Below are 21,116 nucleotides of genomic sequence, written 5' to 3'. Positions count from 1 at the left end.
TTTTGCCTTACTCTAAATGTACTTCCAAGTTCTCCTGTTTACAGTATACAGCAATCCTGCTTTTTTCCAGCAATTAGCAAAAAAAATGTAAATAAGATTCATGGGACAGGAAGGAGCATTTGGAGCTATAAGGCTGTAAAACAGTCATGGCAATAAAATACATTGAACTGAGATATAGACAGTAAGTAACAGTTAGATAGACTGAGACAGACAAAATCCGTCTGAACTGAAAGAAAACTGTGCAGGTGTTTGTGCGCGCCCTTCCTGCTCTTTTGTTGTAGGCTAATATGCTGCTGCACAGACCACGGCCCAGAAGCACCTCTCCTCTTGGTCCTAGCCAATAAAAAAAGAATAGCAATATTGTATCTGGGTAAAATGCAACACAACAACCATTGAAATGGCATCCTTGAATTATTGACATTATTCTGCTACTTGTAATGAAATCTTCCCAAAATGTTGTTGACCCCATCACTTCAAGCACAGAGTAAGTCATCTTTTGTTTTTATTAGCTATGCCACATATCCAATCTTTCTTCCGCAATTCTTCCATGCCTCCTTTGTCCCCCTGAGGTGGTGGTGGTGGGGAGGTTTAGAGAAATGTCACTCTTACCTGTCTTTAAATTTTGAGTCCCCTGCAGACATTTATTTGTGTTAAACACAAACAAGGCAATAACATCATCATGAAATGCAAATTGCGCCTGCCCCGTCAGACAGAGGTGCCTGCTTTTAAAACTTCCACATGAAATGTGTGCAAGCATGTGGTGGTAAGTAAGTAAAGTAGCCTGTATATGCGTTTTGAATCCCAAACATTCCTGAAACTGAACAAGAGCGTTACAGATGAATGCTGTAGTATTCAGTGGGCCGGGGCACTTGAATTAATTTCTTGTATCAGCAGTCAGTCAGAAATGTGTGCAAGAATGAGCAGAATGACCAAAGAGTGCTATGGAAGTGCATTCGGCTTCCCCGTTCAGAGAGCGACAGCTCAGATGGCTTGCAAACGAAATTGGATGTATAAATGAGCACAAATGTATTTTTAGTTCTGAATTTACAGCATTTATCAGACGCCCTTATCCAGAGTAACTTAGGGTTAAGTGTCTTGCTCAGGGACACAATGGTAGTAAGCGGGATTTGAACCTGGGTCTTCTGGTTCATAGGCGAGTGTGTTACCCACTAGGCTACTAGTTCTGTCATGCAAGCCTCTAAAAAAACAGTGGCTTGATTTTATTTTTACTGTAAAACTGCAGACAAGACTTTTTCTCTTCACCAAACATTGCAGTTGGTCAATGGTGTTGATGACGTCATTTCCGCGAATGCCTGCTCAACTTCTATAGGCCGCTCTCCTCCTCATTAGCATTTAAATCACACACTCCGAAACGGCGCATCCTGGGCAAATCTCCTTCTGGGACTGTAAAGTGGCTGTAATGCTGCATCAAAGCTGAATTTCAGCTTTTCATACTTCAGATATAGTATTAGGAGATCACTAAGACCAATATAAAAGGACCTTTAAACCATTGGACCTTTTACGTTGTGGTCTGAACATAGTTTGTACACTCTACTGCCAAACAGTTGATTTAAACTACTAGTGCTGGATTGGAATTATGACTAGTCCTTTTTTTATTACATTTATTACAAGTAATTGAAAGTAACTGCGTAACCTTTACCCAAAGTAAATTCTAAATCAAGTATTTTTTTTACTTTTAAATGGATTTTTAGATGGATACTTGAGTAGAATTTAAGCAAAGTAAAGATACTTCATTACATTTTTTCAGTACTTCTGGATATAGATACTGTAGAGAGCAAGTGAAAGAGAGAGAGATCGTAAGTAAAACTGGAAGAACAGGACTTGTAACCAAACAGAAACTCTTCAGTCACGACACAGCAAAGCTATTTAGAACTATTTAACCCGGAAAACTGAACCAAAAATACTGGAACCAATGTTTCCACGTTCCCAGAAATATTTGATGCTGGAATTCACAGCTCACACACATTTACCCTAACGTCAGACTGAAAGCAGCTTACTGACAAAGCCGAGCTCTTCAGTAACAGCCCGTTCAGCACGCTAGTGAACATGTCAAGGGACAATTGGACAGAGGACATGATCAAATGTCCGCTGTGTCTGAGGTATCTGTTCGATCCAACAACTCTGCCATGTGGACACAACATCTGCATGACGTGCATCTCGGACTTCTGGGACACGGAGGCAGACTCTGGAATATACAGCTGCCCACAGTGCCAGAGGAGCCTCACCCGACGACCAAGTCTCTGTAAGAACACAATGTTAGCTGGCATGGTGAAAAAGTTCACTGATGCACGGATTAACGATTCAGTCAACAGTGAACGGCTCAGAATAAAGGTACGTAAAGATAAGCACATTTGGCTTGGTGGTGGAAGCCTAGCGGGTAAATCACTCGGAAGACAACAAAGTCAACCAACAAATTCAATTAAATGAAATCAAATGGTTAAAACTGGTTGAGGTTGCTACTTAAACTGGTGCTTTTGTAACCAATTTATATATTTATTTATTAAAGCTGTTGTTTTGTTGATGATATTTGCATTTGTCATGAACACAGCTTGCGATAGAGGAAAGAAAATTGAGTCTGGAAAATAGGATTAAAGACAGAGAAGATGATCTGGAGAAGCTGAGAGCTGTTAAACAGACAGTTGAAGTGAGTGGAGACATTTTATTTCCCTAAATGTGATATATGTAAAAGGGTTCTGTTTCTTAGCCACACAGTGTCCAACATTTTAGACTGTATTTTTGCTCACAAGCACTGCCACCGCCTCCAAGCAACACATTTATCTTTCTTCAAGACAGGTTATAATTACCTTACTATTATAAAGCCTTAAGACCCCAATGGGAATTGGTATACATTAATAGTAAACAGGCCAGTTCTTTTTCTACATTTTTTCAGCAGGCAATAGTGACAAACAATGTCAATATTTAGCTGCATTAGTGTATCTACCCCAGGATCAGCCATCACTGCTCTAATTCCAGGAATCTGCAAAAGCGATGGTGGAGGAAAGCGAGAAGGTCTTCACCGAGCTCATCACCACTATTGAGACAAAAAAGGAGGTGGTGAAGGTGGAAATCACAGAGAGGGAAAAGAACCTTTTGACTCAGGCAGTGAGTGAGCAGAGGCGTATTTCAGAGGAGGTCAGCACGCTGCGGGAGAGATGCGCTGAGCTGGACACGCTTGCCACGGAGCAGAACATGGCGCTGCTACTACAGGTAAGCACGAGAGCCTCAGATTATACTAGGGAGCATGGAGTAATTCTCAAGATCTGTTTTAGTCTCATTATTCACTTCAAGTGATGTTCACAAAAAATCATTTGAACCCTGACTCTTGAGAAGAACACCTATACAGTGGAGGAAATAATTATTTGACCCCTTGCTGATTTTGTAAGTTTGTCCAATGACGAAGAAATGAAAAGTCTCAGAACAGTATCATTTTAATGGTAGGTTTATTTTAACAGTGACAGATGGCACATCAAAAGGAAAAATGAAAAAATAACTTTAAATAAAAGATAGAAACTGATTTACATTTTATTGAGTGAACCCTCTAACAAAATAATTATGTCAAATAATTATTTACTCCACTGTAGGTGTGAAAGACAAAAAGAACATTCTACCATGCAGGAGTGCTACATCTTTGTCTGTTCTTTCTTTTCACTTCTCTCTCATTAGAGATGGCAGCGCATCAGCAGTCAGCCAGAGCAAGGACCACTGCTTGCCATCAGTGACAACCACTCTTTTGAGTCCATGAGGACAGACATGACTGATCTGAAGAACCTCATAGTTGACATATGTGACAATTACTTAGAGTGCATTCAGAAGAAAGGTGCAAATGTATCAATATTTTAATATTACTACATATTATTATGTATAATGTATGATATTTTGGAGTGCTATATGTGGGAAAAAAGATAAATACAAAATGAGAAATTAAAGAATCATTCAACATGACAAATTATGAAAACAGGAAATTAAGTGCGTCATCTTGAAATATTTCACAATTTATTTATTTTGGGAACACTAATTGCCATAGGTAGTAAAGCCATTCATCAGTGATTCTGGTAAGAGACATCGTAGGATTAGCAGACTACACTAAAATAGAAGATGCTGAATATGAAGTGGGTAAACATAGAAATTTACTGAGGTAGTTATGTAGTCACTTTTTTGTCTTGAATGGTAGCACCCATGATTGAAAAGTACACAGGCTAGAACAGCATTAGTCCCGCCCACTTGCCTTGATGGGTTAGATTGACAAATGAAAGAAATTCCTGATGCGATGATTAAATCCATTTTTGAAATTGTTAAATATTTCAATGATAACTTTTAATTAATTAATTTCAATTATTAGTAAAATAATAATTCAATATAGAATGAATAATGCTGTATTAAATATATTTATTGTATTTATATAATATGAATTTATCAATATAGTATGTAACATGTAGTTTTTTTCATGTATTTTGCAGTTAAATATGTACAGCTTTTACAATCTCCTGTGGTGAAGCCACGGCGTAAAGCAGGTAGATGTCTACATGATTAGAGCCTGGTTTTTATGTATGGGAGAGTGGGGAGTGCTCACTAATGTTGTAGCATTTATGTAAATGAACTTTAAGAATTTTACACACAAAAATGAAGCATACAGTGAGTACGCACCATCAAAATGATGGCTTCTTCTAGACCTCATGAGGTCTTAAACATACACCACTCTTTATTCTTACAGTACCAAGGCCGCAGTCATTTGCAGTCACATGCATGACACGAGGAGGGTTTCTACAGCGTGAGTTGGCCACGTGCCACTTCAGATGCTAAAAGGACAAAAAAAAGGTATTTTTAACATTTGCAAAAAACATTTGCATCCTTCCTTTTTACAGATGCCTGCCCCCTGACACTGGACCCCAGCACAGCCCACCACAACCTGCACATTAGTAAAGACAATAAAAAGGCAACATATGTCCCACAGCGGCAGAGAAGAAAAGCCACACCCAAGACCTTTGATTGTTGGGAGCAGGTGATCTGTCAGGAAGGTCTGGCAGCTTGTCAGAGCTACTGGGAGGTAGAGTGGACTGGGAAGAACGTGTCCGTGGGAGTAACGTTGGAGAGCATCGGTCGGAAGGGCCGAGGTTTGGAATGCGGACTGGGACGCAGCAACGCATCCTGGAACCTGCGCTACAGTGAAGGTTGCTACACAACCTGGCATGACAACATCCCGACCTACATCGACATTGATGCCTTGTCGCCGAGGCTCGGAGTGTTTCTGAACCAGACATTGGGAACCCTGACATTCTACAGCGTAACTGAGACCCTCATTCCACTCCACACCTACAACTCGCACAAATTCAGAGATATTCTCTATCCAGCATTTGGAGTTGAAAAGCAATCATCTATTAAAATTTATTCATTGGCGATGAAGTGAGAATAAGAAAACAACTACTGATTTATTTCCTTGCTGTTGCTAAAGTAAATTGAAATTACCATACATATGGTAATATGTATCCATCCATATAGTATATCATTTGTTATATTTATTATTTTCCATTTCAAAAACATAATTGAAAAAAAATTATGATTGCACTGCATGTATATGTATTGCAATACTCAACTCTTCCATCCAGCAGTCTTATTACTCTTCGCTCAAAAATATAATTTTTTCCCATACTGTGCAACAGTGTTTTTTGTCTATTATATATGTATGTTTATATGTTCAATGTGCATAATAATGTTCACTGAGGTCTATGATAGCATTACACTGCAAACAGTAATAAAAAGTATTGATGAAACAAAAACATGAGAACATGATATTCGGATTCCTTTATTTCCATGTTGTACAGTTTAGAAAAAGGGTAATTTCTATTTACATTCATTTATATATGAACAAAGTATATATCTATAAAAAAAAACATGCAAATTCAAGTGTTAGAACCATGACAGGAGCAGCTAAATATAAAACAAAAATAGGCAATAAAATGACTTCCTTCCTGTAATTAATTAGATGTTATCAATCATTGGCCAGCAACAGTAACTAGGAAGAAGAAGGGGGAGGAAAAAAAAAAAAAAAAAAAAGTCCTGAGATTTGTTCTTGCTGGTTAAATCAGATTCTCTCTATATTGGCATCTCACACATACTTCCTCTTTCCTGTGATAAACATTACAGTTATACCTAAGAACCAGGACCATTTTCAAACAAATTAAAATGTTAAATAAAGATAAAACGAATGTGGACATTAAATACTGGAGACAGAGTTAAATCATAATATTACTATTCAACGTAGTGGGAATTCAGAATCAAAAGTCCGACAGCGCTACAGTGTGCTGAAGACCGCAGAGCGTCTCGGGAGTGCAGTAATGAAGGAAACGGCATCGACATTCTACAGCCGAAATCATCAGTTCAAGACTGTAAGGCATCAGTCAGACAGGTTAGACCCTAACCCACGCTCGGGTGCTGAGGCCATTACTTTCACAGGAAATGAAACCTGTGCGCAAAGGCTTCATTGCAATTTGAAGAAATTGGCCACTTGCAGAAGTTTGATTAAATGATTACCATGTAAAATATACTCATTAAGGAGGCTGTGGTTAATTTTTCCGTGTGTTCATAAGTAACCCCCAGAGGCCATAAAAGGAATGGAGTGGTTATGAGCAAAGCAGGCACACACTAGTTCATTATTGCACTTAAACTCCACAGTGGTGGCTTTACTAAAGCAGCAGTCGGTGCACGCCGATCGACTGAGAAACATCTGTGCCCATGCAGAGTTCAGAGTTAACGTGAATGCAGACTTCCTGCCCCTCAGCATGCAAATATGGTGGAAGTTACTTTACTTTCTTTTTTTTTTTTTAAGGAAAACCACCTGGCATTTGAACACAGGCAGGACAAACAGGTTTGACTCTGCAGTCCTGAGTTTCACCATTACAAACGCTTAATGCAACAGGGAACAGTCATATTTTCTTCATTCTTATTGTGTTCATGTCAGACTTCATAAGTGACCCGTCTGTCAATACTCTGTGTTAGCCTTGTTAGTGCTGCTATTAAAAACACCAAATCTTCAAACCAAGAGCACTGTAAACGGTTAAACACACTGCATATCATTCTTAATAACACCCGCCCCGTTTACAGAGTGGTGAGGTCCACCAACAACTCCGGCACACTTCCCATGTAGCCAGCATCTGACAAAAAAATGATAATGGTAAAAACATGTTCGTATAACTCTACCAACATTTCGAAACACAGCGCATTGTCCTTCGGGATAATACAGACTAACGAAGACAGAGAACTAGAAAGAGAGAGAGAATGAGAGAGGAACGACCGTGGGGTAAATAAGGAACAACCGGCATCAGTACCCACTCAGTAAACACTACACCAACGCCTCCTCTCTGCTCAAATGTCATCTATACGTTCTCTGCCTATCTCAGGTACCATTACTGATTAGGGATCAAGTTACTAGTAGCTAATACCAAAGCTACTAGTATCAACGTACATGTCAGACAGCTTGCCTTCATCTGCAAATATATATACCGATGACAAAGAAAAGCAAGCTGACATCTTTTCTTCATGAATAATGTACATAGGAGCACTGGTTCACAGGTGACCATTCAAATTTGTGCAAATTCAGAGAGTACTTCTTCCTTCTTCTTGTCCCAGCATTGCCAGACAGGACGAGGGAACCTGGTCACAGTTTGGGAACGTGCTCACGAGGCAGCGCTCAGGCCAGCGGTGCACGTCCGTCCCTCAGCACCACGGTTCTCTCTGCGATCGTCCGCGGTGGATGCTGTCGCTTCGCTGCCAGGCGCTCTGTATCAGTGCCAGCGCCTCCCCACAGCGCTTCTGCAAGGACGGGTCCAGCACACACTTGCGAGGCAAGCACACCTGCATCATGGGACAGAGTGTGAAAATAAATTATCCATTAACATTATTCCCTCAATTAACATTCCATAGATGATATGTTTCTTATTTCATTTTGTCTGCTCATTTTACCAGGAAAAATACTACCCTGAATGTGTTCCTGAAATACATATATGAGTCACAGAGAAAATGCTTCCTTACAGGAACCACACATGAATTGGCTAGAAATCATTTAAATGTGTGGTTAGAAGTTTACAAAGACTCAAAATGGGCATTCATTTCCATGATGTCAATTATTCTGACCCCAAAAAGCACAAAGAAATCCTTGAAAGCTCAGAATTACCACAATTCTTTATTACCTCTTTATCATCTATATGGGTCAGATATCCAGTAATAGATAAAGTATTTAATCAATTAAAACCATGTTTCTTGTTGAGTGTTCATCTAAACCATGCACTGCTTCTGACTTTCTATTCAGATGATGGTGACACTTCTGCCTCACCTGATAGATGTTTTTCCAAGCACTCTCCAATGCCACAAGCATGCGATTTCTCTCCTCGCAGCCACTAAAGTAGAGGACCCAGGGAGGGAGGAGACGATCTCTGTCAGTGGAAAACTCCTACAGAGGCAGAACACTGATGTCATTCTTGAGCTCTGAGTGGGAATTTTGCTTTGTTAGTATGTTTTACTCAGAGCAAAGAAACTGGCCAGCATTGCAAAGTTGAATGAGAAAACCGGGGGGAGGCGGGGCAACTCACAATCATACAGTACTCCCTGTCCTCTTCCAGGCACACGGCGGTAACATCACGCAGCTCTGCCCCACCCAGTGACCGGAAGAAACTGGTCTGGCAGTCTTGGTGGCATGTCAGTAATTTCTTGTTTGTCACAACAAGGCAGCATGAGATACACTGAGTGGGTGCCATGCCATGAGGGACCACCTACAACACAGAAAAAGGCTAGTCAGTGTTGTTAAAACAGCATTTTTATTAATGGTTTGTATCTCAAACTAAATCAGAAAATGTATACAATTTTAAAAGAATGTAAGTTTTAGACAATGAGACATAACTGTTATGTATGTTAATTTAGTCATTTAATAAAGAAATCTATTGATTAGTACCGTAATGGCATAAGGGCAGTGTGCAGGTAGTGTTAAAATTTTTAACTAAATGCTTTATTCTACAAACCTTTATGACATGATGAAAACGAGGCAAGACGTAAATGCTGGTCAAGTGAGGATAATTATAATAAAATACATGTAATATTGTTGACTAGTACAAACAGTACTAAATGAGACGACATTATTTCCTCTCATTTAATCGCGGAATTATTATGCAGCATTTATGTTTTCCATCCAGTCACTACCTCATTTCCTGTTCAGGCATTATTTAGATTTCAGAATGCTTGTTGAGGGTCATGGATATATGGTGGTGGGTTAGCAGATAACTGGGAGGAAAAGGCGAAGTGACTCTTTGGACACACTTTCTGTTCAATAAAGTGGAACAGAAAACAGAACGTGTGGTGGAAAAACACGGGGAGAAATGCAGCAACTAGAATGGATGTAGAGTATTATAGAGTCTATAAGGTAACAACAATATACATATAAGATAAGCTCATTTTAACTGTGAAATGGGTTTTACTAAAGAAAATACAGACTAAAATCAGGGTTGCTGAAGGTTTAAGGATTACTGACAGACTGAAGGTTTGTTTGATTTGATTTATTGGGTCTACAGTATTTTTAAGACCTTTATTTTAAGTTCTTTATTTTGTTATTTATAAACCATGTAAAATACTATTTCCTTGACTAAAACTAGATAATTCATGGATAATTCTGACTACTGATAATTTGTCTACTGAAGCTTGACTAAAATAAAAAGGAGTATGGACATGTCTAATAAAAACTAAAATGACAGCTTGACGCAAAGACTAGATTAACAGTAAGACAGGATGCCAAAAACAGCTATATGTGCACAGCAGTGTTTCTAAATCCTGGGACACAGGGTGGAGACTCATCCATGAGGCTGTGCCAAACCACCACTCGGGGGGGCACACACACACACACACACACACACTCAGACAATTCAGACTAGCCAAATCTCATAGTGAGCATTCCTTTGGATGGAGGGTAGAAACCGGAGAACCCCACTCCAACATGGCAACTGTGCAACACACAAAGTTCAGATTCCACCTCAAAACCTTGGAGGTGCGAGGCGGTCGATAACCGCCTCATTTTACATCATTTTATTTCCGGCACCTTGTTGTGTTGCATCTTTCAGTTATGCCAAATCTTCAAGTCATTTAAGAGTTTTAAACATCCCTGAAACCGTGTTTTGCCTGCTCAACTGCAGAAGTTCTTGGTGTTTAAAACCACTAACCCCTTTAGAGACGGACTGGCAGAGCAGCTGCATCCAGTCGGCCATCTCCTGCTCATTTTCGGCACTCAGCTCCAGAGGTGGACGCTCATTCAGGATCACGTGAAACGCATGGGGACGTTCTGTACTGTTGGAACGCCGGCAGCCTCCACAGTGTTCACCCCTAAAAATGTGCAGAGAAACAGCCGGCTTCACAATCACTGATAAGAACACTATGATCAGTTTATAGAATTAAATTAAACATATGAAATATATAAATCATTTGCGAAACATATTGAGCTGAATTATAAATTCAAATTAATTGTGAATTTATTTTCTGACAGAGAAAGGAAAGTCATTACCCCATGGTGATGGAGACGAGCGGTTTCAAATCAGTCCTCTCAGCATACTGGTACAGGATCCCATTACTGCACAGATGAAGGGCATCAGCATCAATTTATTTAACTCACAGTTTTAGAAAAGGGATTTGTGGTGAATGTCCAAGACCAATCCATACCTGAGCAGCAGGTAGCAGCTTTTCCACAGCTCTTTCCCCAGGTAAGTTGTTCCCGCGCGATACAGCAGATGACCCTCCTTGCTGCTGCCACTGCTGGTTTCTCCAAGGCCAATTGGAGCGCTCAGAGAGCAAACGTTTACGTCCATAGGATCCTCCCAGTGTACAAGTGAGTACAGGTTGATGCTGACTTCAGAGACCTGCAGGTCAGTCATCAGCACAGATGCTGTATTCACACCAGAGTTTTTTTTTTTTTAATTCGGCAAAGTAGGATAGACACAACTGTAGAGGGGCAATTTGTAGAAAAATGCGGAAAGAGTATCCTAAACCTGGCAACATTAAAATCCTGTCAAATAAAATTCCGCAAACTTGAGTGAAATGCTGGGTTCTGTCTACTTAAATATTGCAAAGTTGATTAGTAATAATTTATAAATGTCTTTCAGATATTAACATTTAACAAGTCATAAATATGTTATATAAATAACCAGGATTAGGCAAAATAAGTAGCGATCCCTGAAGACTTACTACATTTCCATAAATTCCATATTACGGTACAGTACACAAATAGGTCATGTATTCAGAACACTTTCTGAATACATACAAGTCTGAAGTAAATTCTGAACTTCTATGTGATTTCTTTATTTTTTAAGTATCTACATTATTTTTCAAAAACCTAAACGGTAACGGTCAAGGACTATAGCTCATTTGGAGAAAAAAAATTGTGTCATATTGTGTGAATATGTTATTGATTGCAAAAAAAGGATTAGATGATTATTTTGTCTAATTTCAACCTACTACCAGTAATCAACTGGTCAACAAAAAAATGTGACTAGAGAATATGATTTCATATGCATAGACATCCTTCCATGCTGATAAAGTGAATCCAGATGAACTACCTACCTCACAGTGACTCTCCTGACACACAAACTTGGTGAGAGCCAGCTTCTCCATGGTGGCATCTGTCAGGACAGAGGGGTATGGAGGCTCCCGACAACCATTTACCATGGCTGATTTCAAAATAGCCAGAAACCAGCTGAGACAGGCAGGAACAGAGAGGTTTGGTTTTATGACTGAGCTCGCTTACACACTATCACAGTTACAGTGGAGCTGTTAGAAGGTCATTAGGCCATGCTGACTTAAAAATCTATAAATCAAAACTCTAAATTATTCTTATTGCATACCAGTGTTGGGAAAGGCTTCACTTCTAAGGCTTCATTTGACTGACCTCAAAAAATATGTTCCTCTATCCATCTGTTAAATCACCATTAACACATGCCAGTGCTCAAGTGGCCATATAGATGTACAATTAGCAGATGCTCTTACCCATAGTAACTTGCATTAGTGACTTGCAAGAACCATCATTTGGTTCACTAAGGACCAACCTGTATATGTATATGGCACGTGCACTAGGAGTGTGAACACACTAATCTGATGACCAGAAAAGATGCTTGAACATCGCTAGTTATAATTAGATCTAAATTCACCAACATATTCTAACAGTGTTCCACTCATTTTGTGAAATGAGTGAGAGAAAATAGAAAATTAGATCATATTTACTCAGTGAGGCTGGAATCTGCTGTGTCCAGAAGAAACTGCCTCCTTCTGTTGGTGCAGACCAGAGTGACAGTCTGTTGGTCCAGCCCCACCTGAAAAAAACAAGGATGCAATTTATAAAAATAGGTTCTTCAGCAGAAAATGAATGGAATTCTTGAAAATCTTTGACCTGCAGTAAAATGCTATTATCACTTACAGAAAACACTGAACTTTGGCAAAACCACTAACAATAAATGTATTTCTTACACAAAATATGAAAGAGTCACTAAACGGGCTGTGTGCCACTGGGCATCTTCTAAAACTGGGTTGTCTCGCCATGCTCATTTCATATCTGGTCTCCAAATAAATATTCTCTGCTGAATTGCTGATATATCGCACCCCTTCTCTGATCATACTTTGATGTGCCACCATATGACTCTGTAGTTAACATCATCCAGGTTGGGGCTGCAGATGAGAGCATGACTGTCTATATAAACTTCTGCACAGGCCTGAATTTATTTTTCCTCAAAATAAATATTAAAAAAGTGTTACCTTGCAAAAGAAATATGATACTTTGTAATGAGTTTTAATTACTATTGAAAATCATCTACTCTTGTGGCCAACACAGTATGCGTCCATCGTAGTGCCTTTGTGTGAAACTCACAGAGACGTAGTCCAGCTCATTGTATGAAACGGCTTCTTCAACAGTGTAGGGTTTCTCTGCTGCCCCTGACAGAGAGAAGAAAAGGAAATGCACTCATTAGCAAATCAGATACTGCTAGAATCCTCAGATACCAGAGTCCTCTACAATCCTGTGGCAAGTACTTTACCTTTGCGCAACAGGTAGACGTAGCAGTCAGTCAGGAGCAGGTAAAGGGGTTGCAGGTCTCCCTCCATGTGACCTGTACTCATTCGGAGCATCTGAAATTGCGGTTAGGTGTCAACTGCACTTAAACTGAAAATTGATTTACATTGAATTGAAATACATGTAATAAAATATAAGTCATTCTTACAAATTCAACCATGCACTCCATTCAGACTACATGTGACCTGGCTGGAGGTTCATAATAATGCCTGATGAAAGCGCTCTAACCTTGAAAAGTTGCTCTTCATTTTCTCTGAATACATGGATCATGAGCAGAAGCAAATGATTGTTGTCCACCCTGAGACACAGTACGCATAGAGATAAAATGACTACATAACAAAATGACATTTCAATCAGCAGCTGTGCTACAAAACATATTCAAACATTATTCATCAGAGCACATAGTGAGTCCATTTAAATGTAAAATTAGGTGTGCTTGGTATTTGTAAAAATTATGAGGTGTAAATGTCAAAAGAAGATACAGTGCAACCAGAAAGTATTTACTTTTTCCACATTTTGTTATGTTACAGCATTATTCTAAAATGGATTAAATACATTTTTCCTGTGAATGTGAACACTTATTTAAATGTGCTTCCAGTTCTTAATAAAAACCTCAAAAGTTGGCAAAACATCAAGTAAACTTTTTTCACATTGTGATTATGGGGTGTTGAATAATGATGAAAACATTTTTTCAGGAAAAATTATGTGCTTTCCAGATGCACTGTAATATAACCTCATATATCAATGAAAAGCACTGAAAAGTATTATAAAATGTATGAATATATTTAAGATTCTGCATGTTCATGTTTCAGTAATTAAGCTGAGAAAGCTCACTTGAACTCTGCAGGATGTGACATCTCGGATGGACTGTGAGGCTCCGCCTCCCTTTCGTTGAAGGAGGGCCCGTTTTCCATCACCGGCCGGCATTCTGCCTCCTCCTCCTTCAGGCAGAGTTGTCCAGACGGCCGTTCCGCCTCCGCCTCTCCCTCTCCCTGATCTTCATGGCCACCAGGAACAGACGGTGACTGATAATGCCCTGTAGTGTCATGGTGGCCACCACCTGTGGCAGCAGGTTCCGGACTCTGGGGGGTAAAGCAGTAGAAATCTGTAGGTGCTGGAGGGCTCTGCAGGAAGCCGGGACTTGCAGAACAGGGCTGGAATTCAGGGTCAGGCGGCTCCCCTGCCGAATCCTCACGAAAGGGCTGCTGCTGAGAAGGTAGAGCAACAGACGTACTGATGTCACACTCCTCTTCATCCTCCTCTTCCCTCTCCCAACTTTCTCTGTCCAAAGCTCCATTCAGACGGTCCATAACATCCCGTAAGGGCTGCCCCACGCTGTCCATGGATGTGTCCGTCATCTCTGGCAGCCTCAACACAGTCCGGGCATCTTCCTCATCCCCATTTTCCTGCTTTTTGTTCCCCATCATTTCAGCTGCTGGCCCATCATGCGTCTCCTCAGGGCTCCAACTGCTGTTCTCCGCATCCACCCCATTCTCCTTCCCTATTCTCCCAGCCTCTCCCTGTGCTGCATGGGAGGTGAGCTGACTGTTGATCGCCAAGTCAGTCAGAGCCTTTTCACGACGTTTCTTTGCTGACTTTTTTCTTCGAGCCATTCTGAAGCAAACAAACCATATCAAATTATAAACAAGATCCAAACACAAAATGATACTATACTGCCACATTCTACAACTGCACAACTGGAAATAGGATGTAATTGCACAAGTACAAGTGCAAGTATGCGGTGTCTTAGGGGTGCCAATATACAGTACAGGCCAAAAGTTTGGACACACCTTCTCATTCAATGTGTTTTCTTTCACATTGGTAGATTTTCACTGAAGGCATTGAAACTATGAATCGCAGAGTGAAGGCAAAGGGGCCAACAAGTGCTAAACACCTCTGGGAACTCCTTCAAGACTGTTGGAAAACCATTTCAGGTGATGACCTCTTGAAGCTCATCGAGAGAATGCCAAGAGTGTGCAAAGCAGTAATCAGAGCAAAGAAACTAGAATATAAAACATGTTTTCACTTATTTCACCTTTTTTGTTAAGTACATAACTCCACATGTGTTCATTCATAGTTTTGATGCCTTCAGTGAGATTCTGATAAATTCCTTTTAAGGTCATATGGGACAGCTGTGTGAATCACTAGAATAAACGCCAGTTCTAATGAGGCAAAATGAATATTACTAATAATTCTCACTCACTCACCAGATCCTTTACATATATCATGGTGACGGCTGCCAGACCCAGTCCTGAGCTCACACTGAACTCACTGCAGTGCACACGCACCATTCACTGAAGCAATTTAGATCCACAGAGCAGAATCTTACCGGATGACCTCCAGCTCTGTGCTAGTGCTCTCCGTATCATCCCCTGTGGTGCAGTCGTTCCAGCTCGCAGTGTGGACGGGAGTGACGTCGGCCGAGGTGTTTGTGTCTGAGTCCTCGTTAAAGGGGTTGTGGCGAAAAGTGGGGCTGTGAGACAGTGAAGCAGTCCTCACAGAAACCCCGGATGCTCTCACCACCACTGCTGCTGCTTCACCAACCACCGTCTGGGGGTCTGATGCGCTGGAACGGGGGGCGCTGACCGGGTCGGTCAGATCACCCTCTGAGTGACGAGAGAAACTCTGACACACTGTGCTTTCGAATATGAGATATCTGCACTTCTTGGACGCTTGGACAAATACAGACACACAACAAACAGCTGTTACAGGGGCAGTAATAGGGTTTAAATACGATGACAGAAGTGCAGCCGTGCAATGCACAAAGACAGACACGGACACAGACTTCCTACTGGAACATTCAACATACACCAGCCCAACAAATACAAGCACGTCTAAGGAACAGAGTAAGCCAGGCCTGGGTTCTACCGGACACTACAGCTTCTCATCAGCAACCTACAGGGAATAAATAATTCATTTTATTCATCTAAAGATTAAAGTGCAGAGGCCACGGTTATGCAACTGCCTATTCGCTCTGAAATTCTGAGGTCAGTGTAGAATTGGCAAAACCCAGACCGGGACACCACAGAACTGGTGTTGTCTCTGCATGCGTGTGTGTGTGTGTGTGTGTGTGTGTGTGTGTGTGTGTGTGTGTGTGTGTGTGTGTGTGTGTGTGTGTGTGTGTGAGACATGTAGACAACATGTTAGCCCGGCAGCCTCTGCAAGCATTGCAGTTACATCAGTTATACATCATAAATTCTTGTTTGCCAATATTGGTCCTGGAGGAACATTCTGACAAAAAGTCGAACCCTGCCTTAATTAGGCTGAGGTGTTTCTCAACGGCCATAATAATAAGTGTGGTCGTTTTTGAAGTCATGTGGGTTGGAACAAAAGCTTCCTGGCAGACGTTCCTCTAGGACCAGGGCTGGGAAACACTGCCATACATCATATACATCCCACCCCGACTCAAAGGGAACCGCCCATTCTGCAACAGTGTTGTTTACATTCAGGCAGGTTAAAAAAAAAAAAAAAAAAATGCTGCAAAAGTCAAATGTTTGCCTATATGGAAAAAAAAAAAACTCTGAAAATAAACCAAATTTTAAATAGATCAGTGAACAGCTGCTACAGCACGCATTCACTTCTCATCAAAACCGCACTGGAGCACATATGCGGCATCATGTGAGTGAGTGGGATGAGCGGAGGGGTGGGGTTAATCGCGGAATGAGTGGGCGGGGTTATTGGATAGGGACGGGGGCGAAAGAGGGAGTGACAATGTCCCACCTTCCCAGTCTGCATTTGGCACTGACTGCAACACAGGGAAGATGTCACCAAAATCATAATCTAAAAAAAAAAAAAAGGAGGGACACAACTCAACATTAGGAAGGAAGTGTGAGCAAACATGGAAGAACGGAAAAAAAAAAAAAAAAAAAAGATGAAATGATGAGCACACTAACATGAGATATGAAGTGTGTGACCAATGGAGTGGACGGCACTAAAACAGGGAGGTGACTAAGCTCTGATGTATACAGATGTCGCTCTGAGTGGTGTACCTCAATAATTCCTGCGAGTTAAATACTGTTTAGTGTCTCCACCATAACTCATAATTCACATTCTGTAGGTCAATTCATGATGCTACCTACACATTAGAAGGTGGTTGATCTACAGCAACATTTGAGAAGATTATTGGAGGCGAGTGTCAAACATGACACTAGAAATATGTTTTTTTATGTGTGCGAGGAATCAGTAACAAGAACAGAAGAACTGGAAGAGCTATGTAAAATTAAAAGAGTTGGTGATCACCTTCACTTGACGGAGCGATGGCGCTGTCGTCCCACTCTAGGTTGGAGGTGAGAGAAATAAACGAGTGCAGAGACAGGCTGTCAGAACTCGGCAGCCTTTCCTCAAAGTCCAGAACATTCTGCGGTTTGTAGTACTCTGGCATGTAAGGGGCAACATCCAGGTATGGAACATCCTGCAACCAGGGAAGGTGGAAGAACGTTTTCTTTTGATGCTGGACGCATGATAAAAGTAAGGGTTAAAGAAAAGCACATTCAACCGCTGATACACACCAGCTCCAGATCGAATCTAATGAACTCCAGCCCCGACACCAGTGTGAGAAAAAGGGTGAGGTGGTCATGGCTACAAACCAAAGCATTTCTGGGATGGGGGGGGGGAGAAAAAAATTATAATGAGAAATTAGCCCCTAATATTTGAGGCACAAAGTAAAAGAACAACGCAAAAGTCTTTAAGTAATCTTGTTTCCTCACTTCACGTTGGTTCTTAAAACACAGCAAGTCAGTGAAATGGCTTGATTGTTCCTCCTCCCTGCCAGTGGCTTTACAACGTATATAATTTTTTGTTAATGTGACCGGGGTAACGTGCTTTAAAAATTAGCGATTACTATTAATCATTATACCTTAAACTATCAACAAGACAGTAGGTAGGTCCTGTCTGATTATTTATTATGAATTCAGATCATTACTAAAGGTATTAAACACCCAAATATTTGTCACACATGTAAAGTAAAAAGTAGGTCACTCACTTGAAGTAATATTTCTGAAGCAGCCCTTGGTTCTCTTGGAAAAGGCGGAGGTAGCTTTCTAATGAACTTTCACTAAGAGCCAGATAGAGCCAGGCACGACCTGCACCGCAGCCAGAAAACAATCCCCGTTTAATGCTCTTACGCGAAACCAAACAAGTAAACATTCAGCATGACGCTACATTTCTTTTTTAGAATCCGGGAAAGACATGACAAAGTACAATAGAAGAAATTCATTCCTTTGGTCAAGGTCAGAGTCCATTTCTATATCAATATTAAACAGTGAGGCGGGGCGTTAAAAAATAATGCATAAAAATATTTTAAAATATGAATGCATAATAATGTAGGAAACATTGCTGGCTGGAGATGACACTGTACTTTCAGTTAACCAGGTTTCCAATAACATACACAGGAGTTGAAGGCCATTTTGAAGAATCCAATGCAGGACACATATTTAGTACTGTTTGCAGCAGAGTCGCCTCATTTTACCTTCATGGCTGCTTTGTTCACTATTGTCGTCATCAAAAGCCACTTCTTGAGATGCTCATTAACATGAGTGAAAATGTTCAGGTCTGTTGGAAACCATCCCCATTGTCTAACTTAATGTGATTGAGAGAAACCAAGAGTGTGAAATGCTGCCATCACAGCAAAGGCTCCCTGGTTTGTAGACTTTAGCTTAGATGTCTTATTTCTCAACTTTCAAATTTCACAATCAAACAGCTCAAAATGCTCTCATGAACTAGTCGATCTACGTAAGAATTCCTAAAACATGACAATTAGTCAAGGATGCACCATTGAGGGGCAGTGGGACCCGTAATCAGAAGGTTGCCAAGGTGCCACTGAAATAAATGTAGGAAAGACACCAAGAAGCGTTGCCGTTCTCCTCTCCAAGCTCTTTTCATGTGAGCCCTGGTTCCTGCATGCACATGCGTGCAAGCGTCCCTTACAAAGCATGAAGCTGAAGAGGTGTGTTCATGTTCATAGCTGTGTGTGTGCAGCACTGCAGCACTTACTGCGGCCAAGGTTTGTGGCGATGTGCTGCAGCTCATCTATCTGCTTGATTGCCTCTCTACGGGTGAAGTGTAGGACAAGGACCCAATACCCTGAAGAGATATCTTGCAGACTGGAAAAAAAACACACACACACACACACAACCAAAGTGTCTAAGTGACTAAAGAACACTTTATAAAAGCCACGTGCACCACAGCATTCGGAACGCTGCAGGCAGATGAATTTTAGATCATTAATAGAGTGATCAATCCACCTTAACGACAAAGGGCACTGTCTCCAGTTTATAATGTCACATACACAAAATACAGGAGTACCATTCAAATATTAACAACAATAATAAAAAAGTAGCTGTTATTTCCTGTAAAATCAGTCTATATGTATCTGAGGATGATGAGTGGAGCAGGTTCTGGCTCACCCCGAAGCAGTTGGGTCAGCGTTCTTACCCATAAAGCAGCGCGTGGTCCAGATGCTCACACAGCCGCTGCAGCACCCGGTCGTGGTTCCTGATGGCCGGTGTCTCGTCCTCACAGGCAGCAAAGTAACTCTGCAGCTATGTGGATCAGATGGAAAAAGGAAATGAACTGTGTGGAAGAAGAAGCTGAAAAAGTCTTAGAACTTTTTCCCCAGAGAAGCACAAAAGCCATACTAGTGAAAAAAAACTCAGGGTTAAGTGTCTCGCTCAGGGACACAATGGTGGTCAAGTGGGGTTTGAACATGGTTCACAGGTGAATGTCTAACTCACTGGGCTACAACCACAACAAGAAGTCAGTGATATTTCACCACATTCCCACAGCGAACTGCATTTTGCCTGCTCGCCCCTTGTCGACTTTACAATTCTCCATCTTCAACCTGCACACAAACACCCAGCCACGTTCCTTCTGACATTAAAGACCACAAACAGCCAGAAAATGTCAGAAACGCGGGAGGAAAACCGAGATGAAAACTGTACATTTGTTTTTATTGGTTTCGGGTGCGGGAGACGATCGGACTGAACACCAAGTTCCACGCGGTTCACGGTCATGTGATCAGGCCGACAAGGCGAGCAGGAACACACAAAAGGAGGCGCGACAATAACCATCAGCCCGCATGTAGCTTGCGTGGACGTACGGGGGTCCTGGGGATCAACTGTTGCCTGCTGCGACGACGCTGCACCCCCTCAAATAAAATACTACTTATTGTCAACGCGCGTCTTGTCTCCTTCGATGCGTCATTAGCCAAACGTGCCCCGTACAGGAATACAGGAATGTAGACTGTGGCTTTATAACCCAGCCTGCGGGGGCTGTGATGTACGAGCACGGATGTGGACTGCAGGAGGTGCGCCGCATTGTGTCGGGTCGAAGCTTCTGGGTTAGCCAAATATGTTGGTTTTTTTTTTTTTTTTTTTTTTACAGACTTACTGATTGTGAATGGATTAAACAACTTAAAATCTAAATTAAATCCTACTGGCGCAAACCGCGGCCGCCAGGGGGTGAATAACTTGCCTTTTTTACTGAGAGAGAAATATTTTCCAGAATTCGGTCCTTGACTTTGATCTGCTCCATGACCGGGTCTCCTTGGCGGCCGGCGGATGTCAGCTGATGTCGCTCGCCTAACCCCGTCCGCCGCCCCGCCAGCACATCGCCCTCCAGGCCGGGCCCGCGAACGCTCCTCGCCCTTTTGTAGGCGCTGCTGCGCGGCGTATTAGGAGGAGCCGCCTTGCTCGTCCTGTGCCGACGCCATGCGCAGAGCTCGCCTCTGGGTTCACCCCACTGCAGCTGTCGAGCAGCTTGATCCTCAGATGCTGGCCGGACGGGGACGGTCCCAGCAGTGGAACCTGTCCAGCAACCTGCACCCACCTTCGGGAAGCAGTTAGTAGTTTTTTTTTTATTTATTTATTATTTATTTGGAGACTCTGACCCCCCCTTATTCCCCCAACGACTGGGCGCCTGCTCCGCATTTGTCAACAAACTCGTGACAGAGGACGGACATGACGTCACCACGCTCTGACGGATTCGGATTCACGCAAAAAAATAAATAAATAAA

General features: G+C 41.6%; 2 protein-coding genes across 4 annotated transcripts; one reads left to right on the top strand and one right to left on the bottom strand.

Moving 5' to 3' along the window:
- The first annotated feature begins 1,978 nt into the window (after positions 1–1,978).
- LOC114798641 (E3 ubiquitin/ISG15 ligase TRIM25-like) lies at positions 1,979–5,734 on the top strand. The gene is made up of 7 exons (XM_028994508.1): positions 1,979–2,352; positions 2,570–2,665; positions 2,995–3,228; positions 3,685–3,838; positions 4,479–4,532; positions 4,733–4,789; positions 4,884–5,734. The coding sequence occupies exons 1-7, from the start codon at positions 2,068–2,070 to the stop codon at positions 5,423–5,425; spliced, it is 1,422 nt and encodes a 473-aa protein (XP_028850341.1). The 5' UTR covers positions 1,979–2,067; the 3' UTR covers positions 5,426–5,734.
- A 1,085-nt stretch (positions 5,735–6,819) lies between these two features.
- plekhm2 (pleckstrin homology domain containing, family M (with RUN domain) member 2) lies at positions 6,820–21,036 on the bottom strand. Of its 3 annotated transcripts, XM_028993336.1 has the most exons (20): positions 20,576–21,036; positions 19,538–19,644; positions 19,097–19,206; positions 18,087–18,186; positions 17,614–17,701; positions 17,345–17,516; positions 16,826–16,885; positions 15,435–15,711; positions 13,940–14,719; positions 13,334–13,403; positions 13,071–13,161; positions 12,905–12,969; positions 12,265–12,353; positions 11,608–11,740; positions 10,711–10,907; positions 10,556–10,621; positions 10,218–10,377; positions 8,604–8,783; positions 8,348–8,464; positions 6,820–7,869 (listed from the first exon to the last, which is right to left on the bottom strand). In XM_028993336.1, the coding sequence occupies exons 1-20, from the start codon at positions 20,633–20,635 to the stop codon at positions 7,732–7,734; spliced, it is 3,060 nt and encodes a 1,019-aa protein (XP_028849169.1). In that variant the 5' UTR covers positions 20,636–21,036; the 3' UTR covers positions 6,820–7,731. The 3 variants fall into 3 exon arrangements, with proteins under 3 accessions (XP_028849169.1, XP_028849168.1, XP_028849170.1); XM_028993335.1 differs by lacking the exon at positions 16,826–16,885 and having other exon boundaries at positions 15,435–15,777; XM_028993337.1 differs by lacking the exon at positions 16,826–16,885.
- Positions 21,037–21,116: the final 80 nt, after the last annotated feature.

Source organism: Denticeps clupeoides, chromosome 10 (genome assembly GCF_900700375.1).
Source record: "Denticeps clupeoides chromosome 10, fDenClu1.1, whole genome shotgun sequence".
Taxonomy (NCBI): Eukaryota; Metazoa; Chordata; class Actinopteri; order Clupeiformes; family Denticipitidae; genus Denticeps; species Denticeps clupeoides.
The sequence above is the reverse complement of the archived record's forward strand: the minus strand, read 5'-3'. Positions and strand labels throughout refer to the sequence as shown.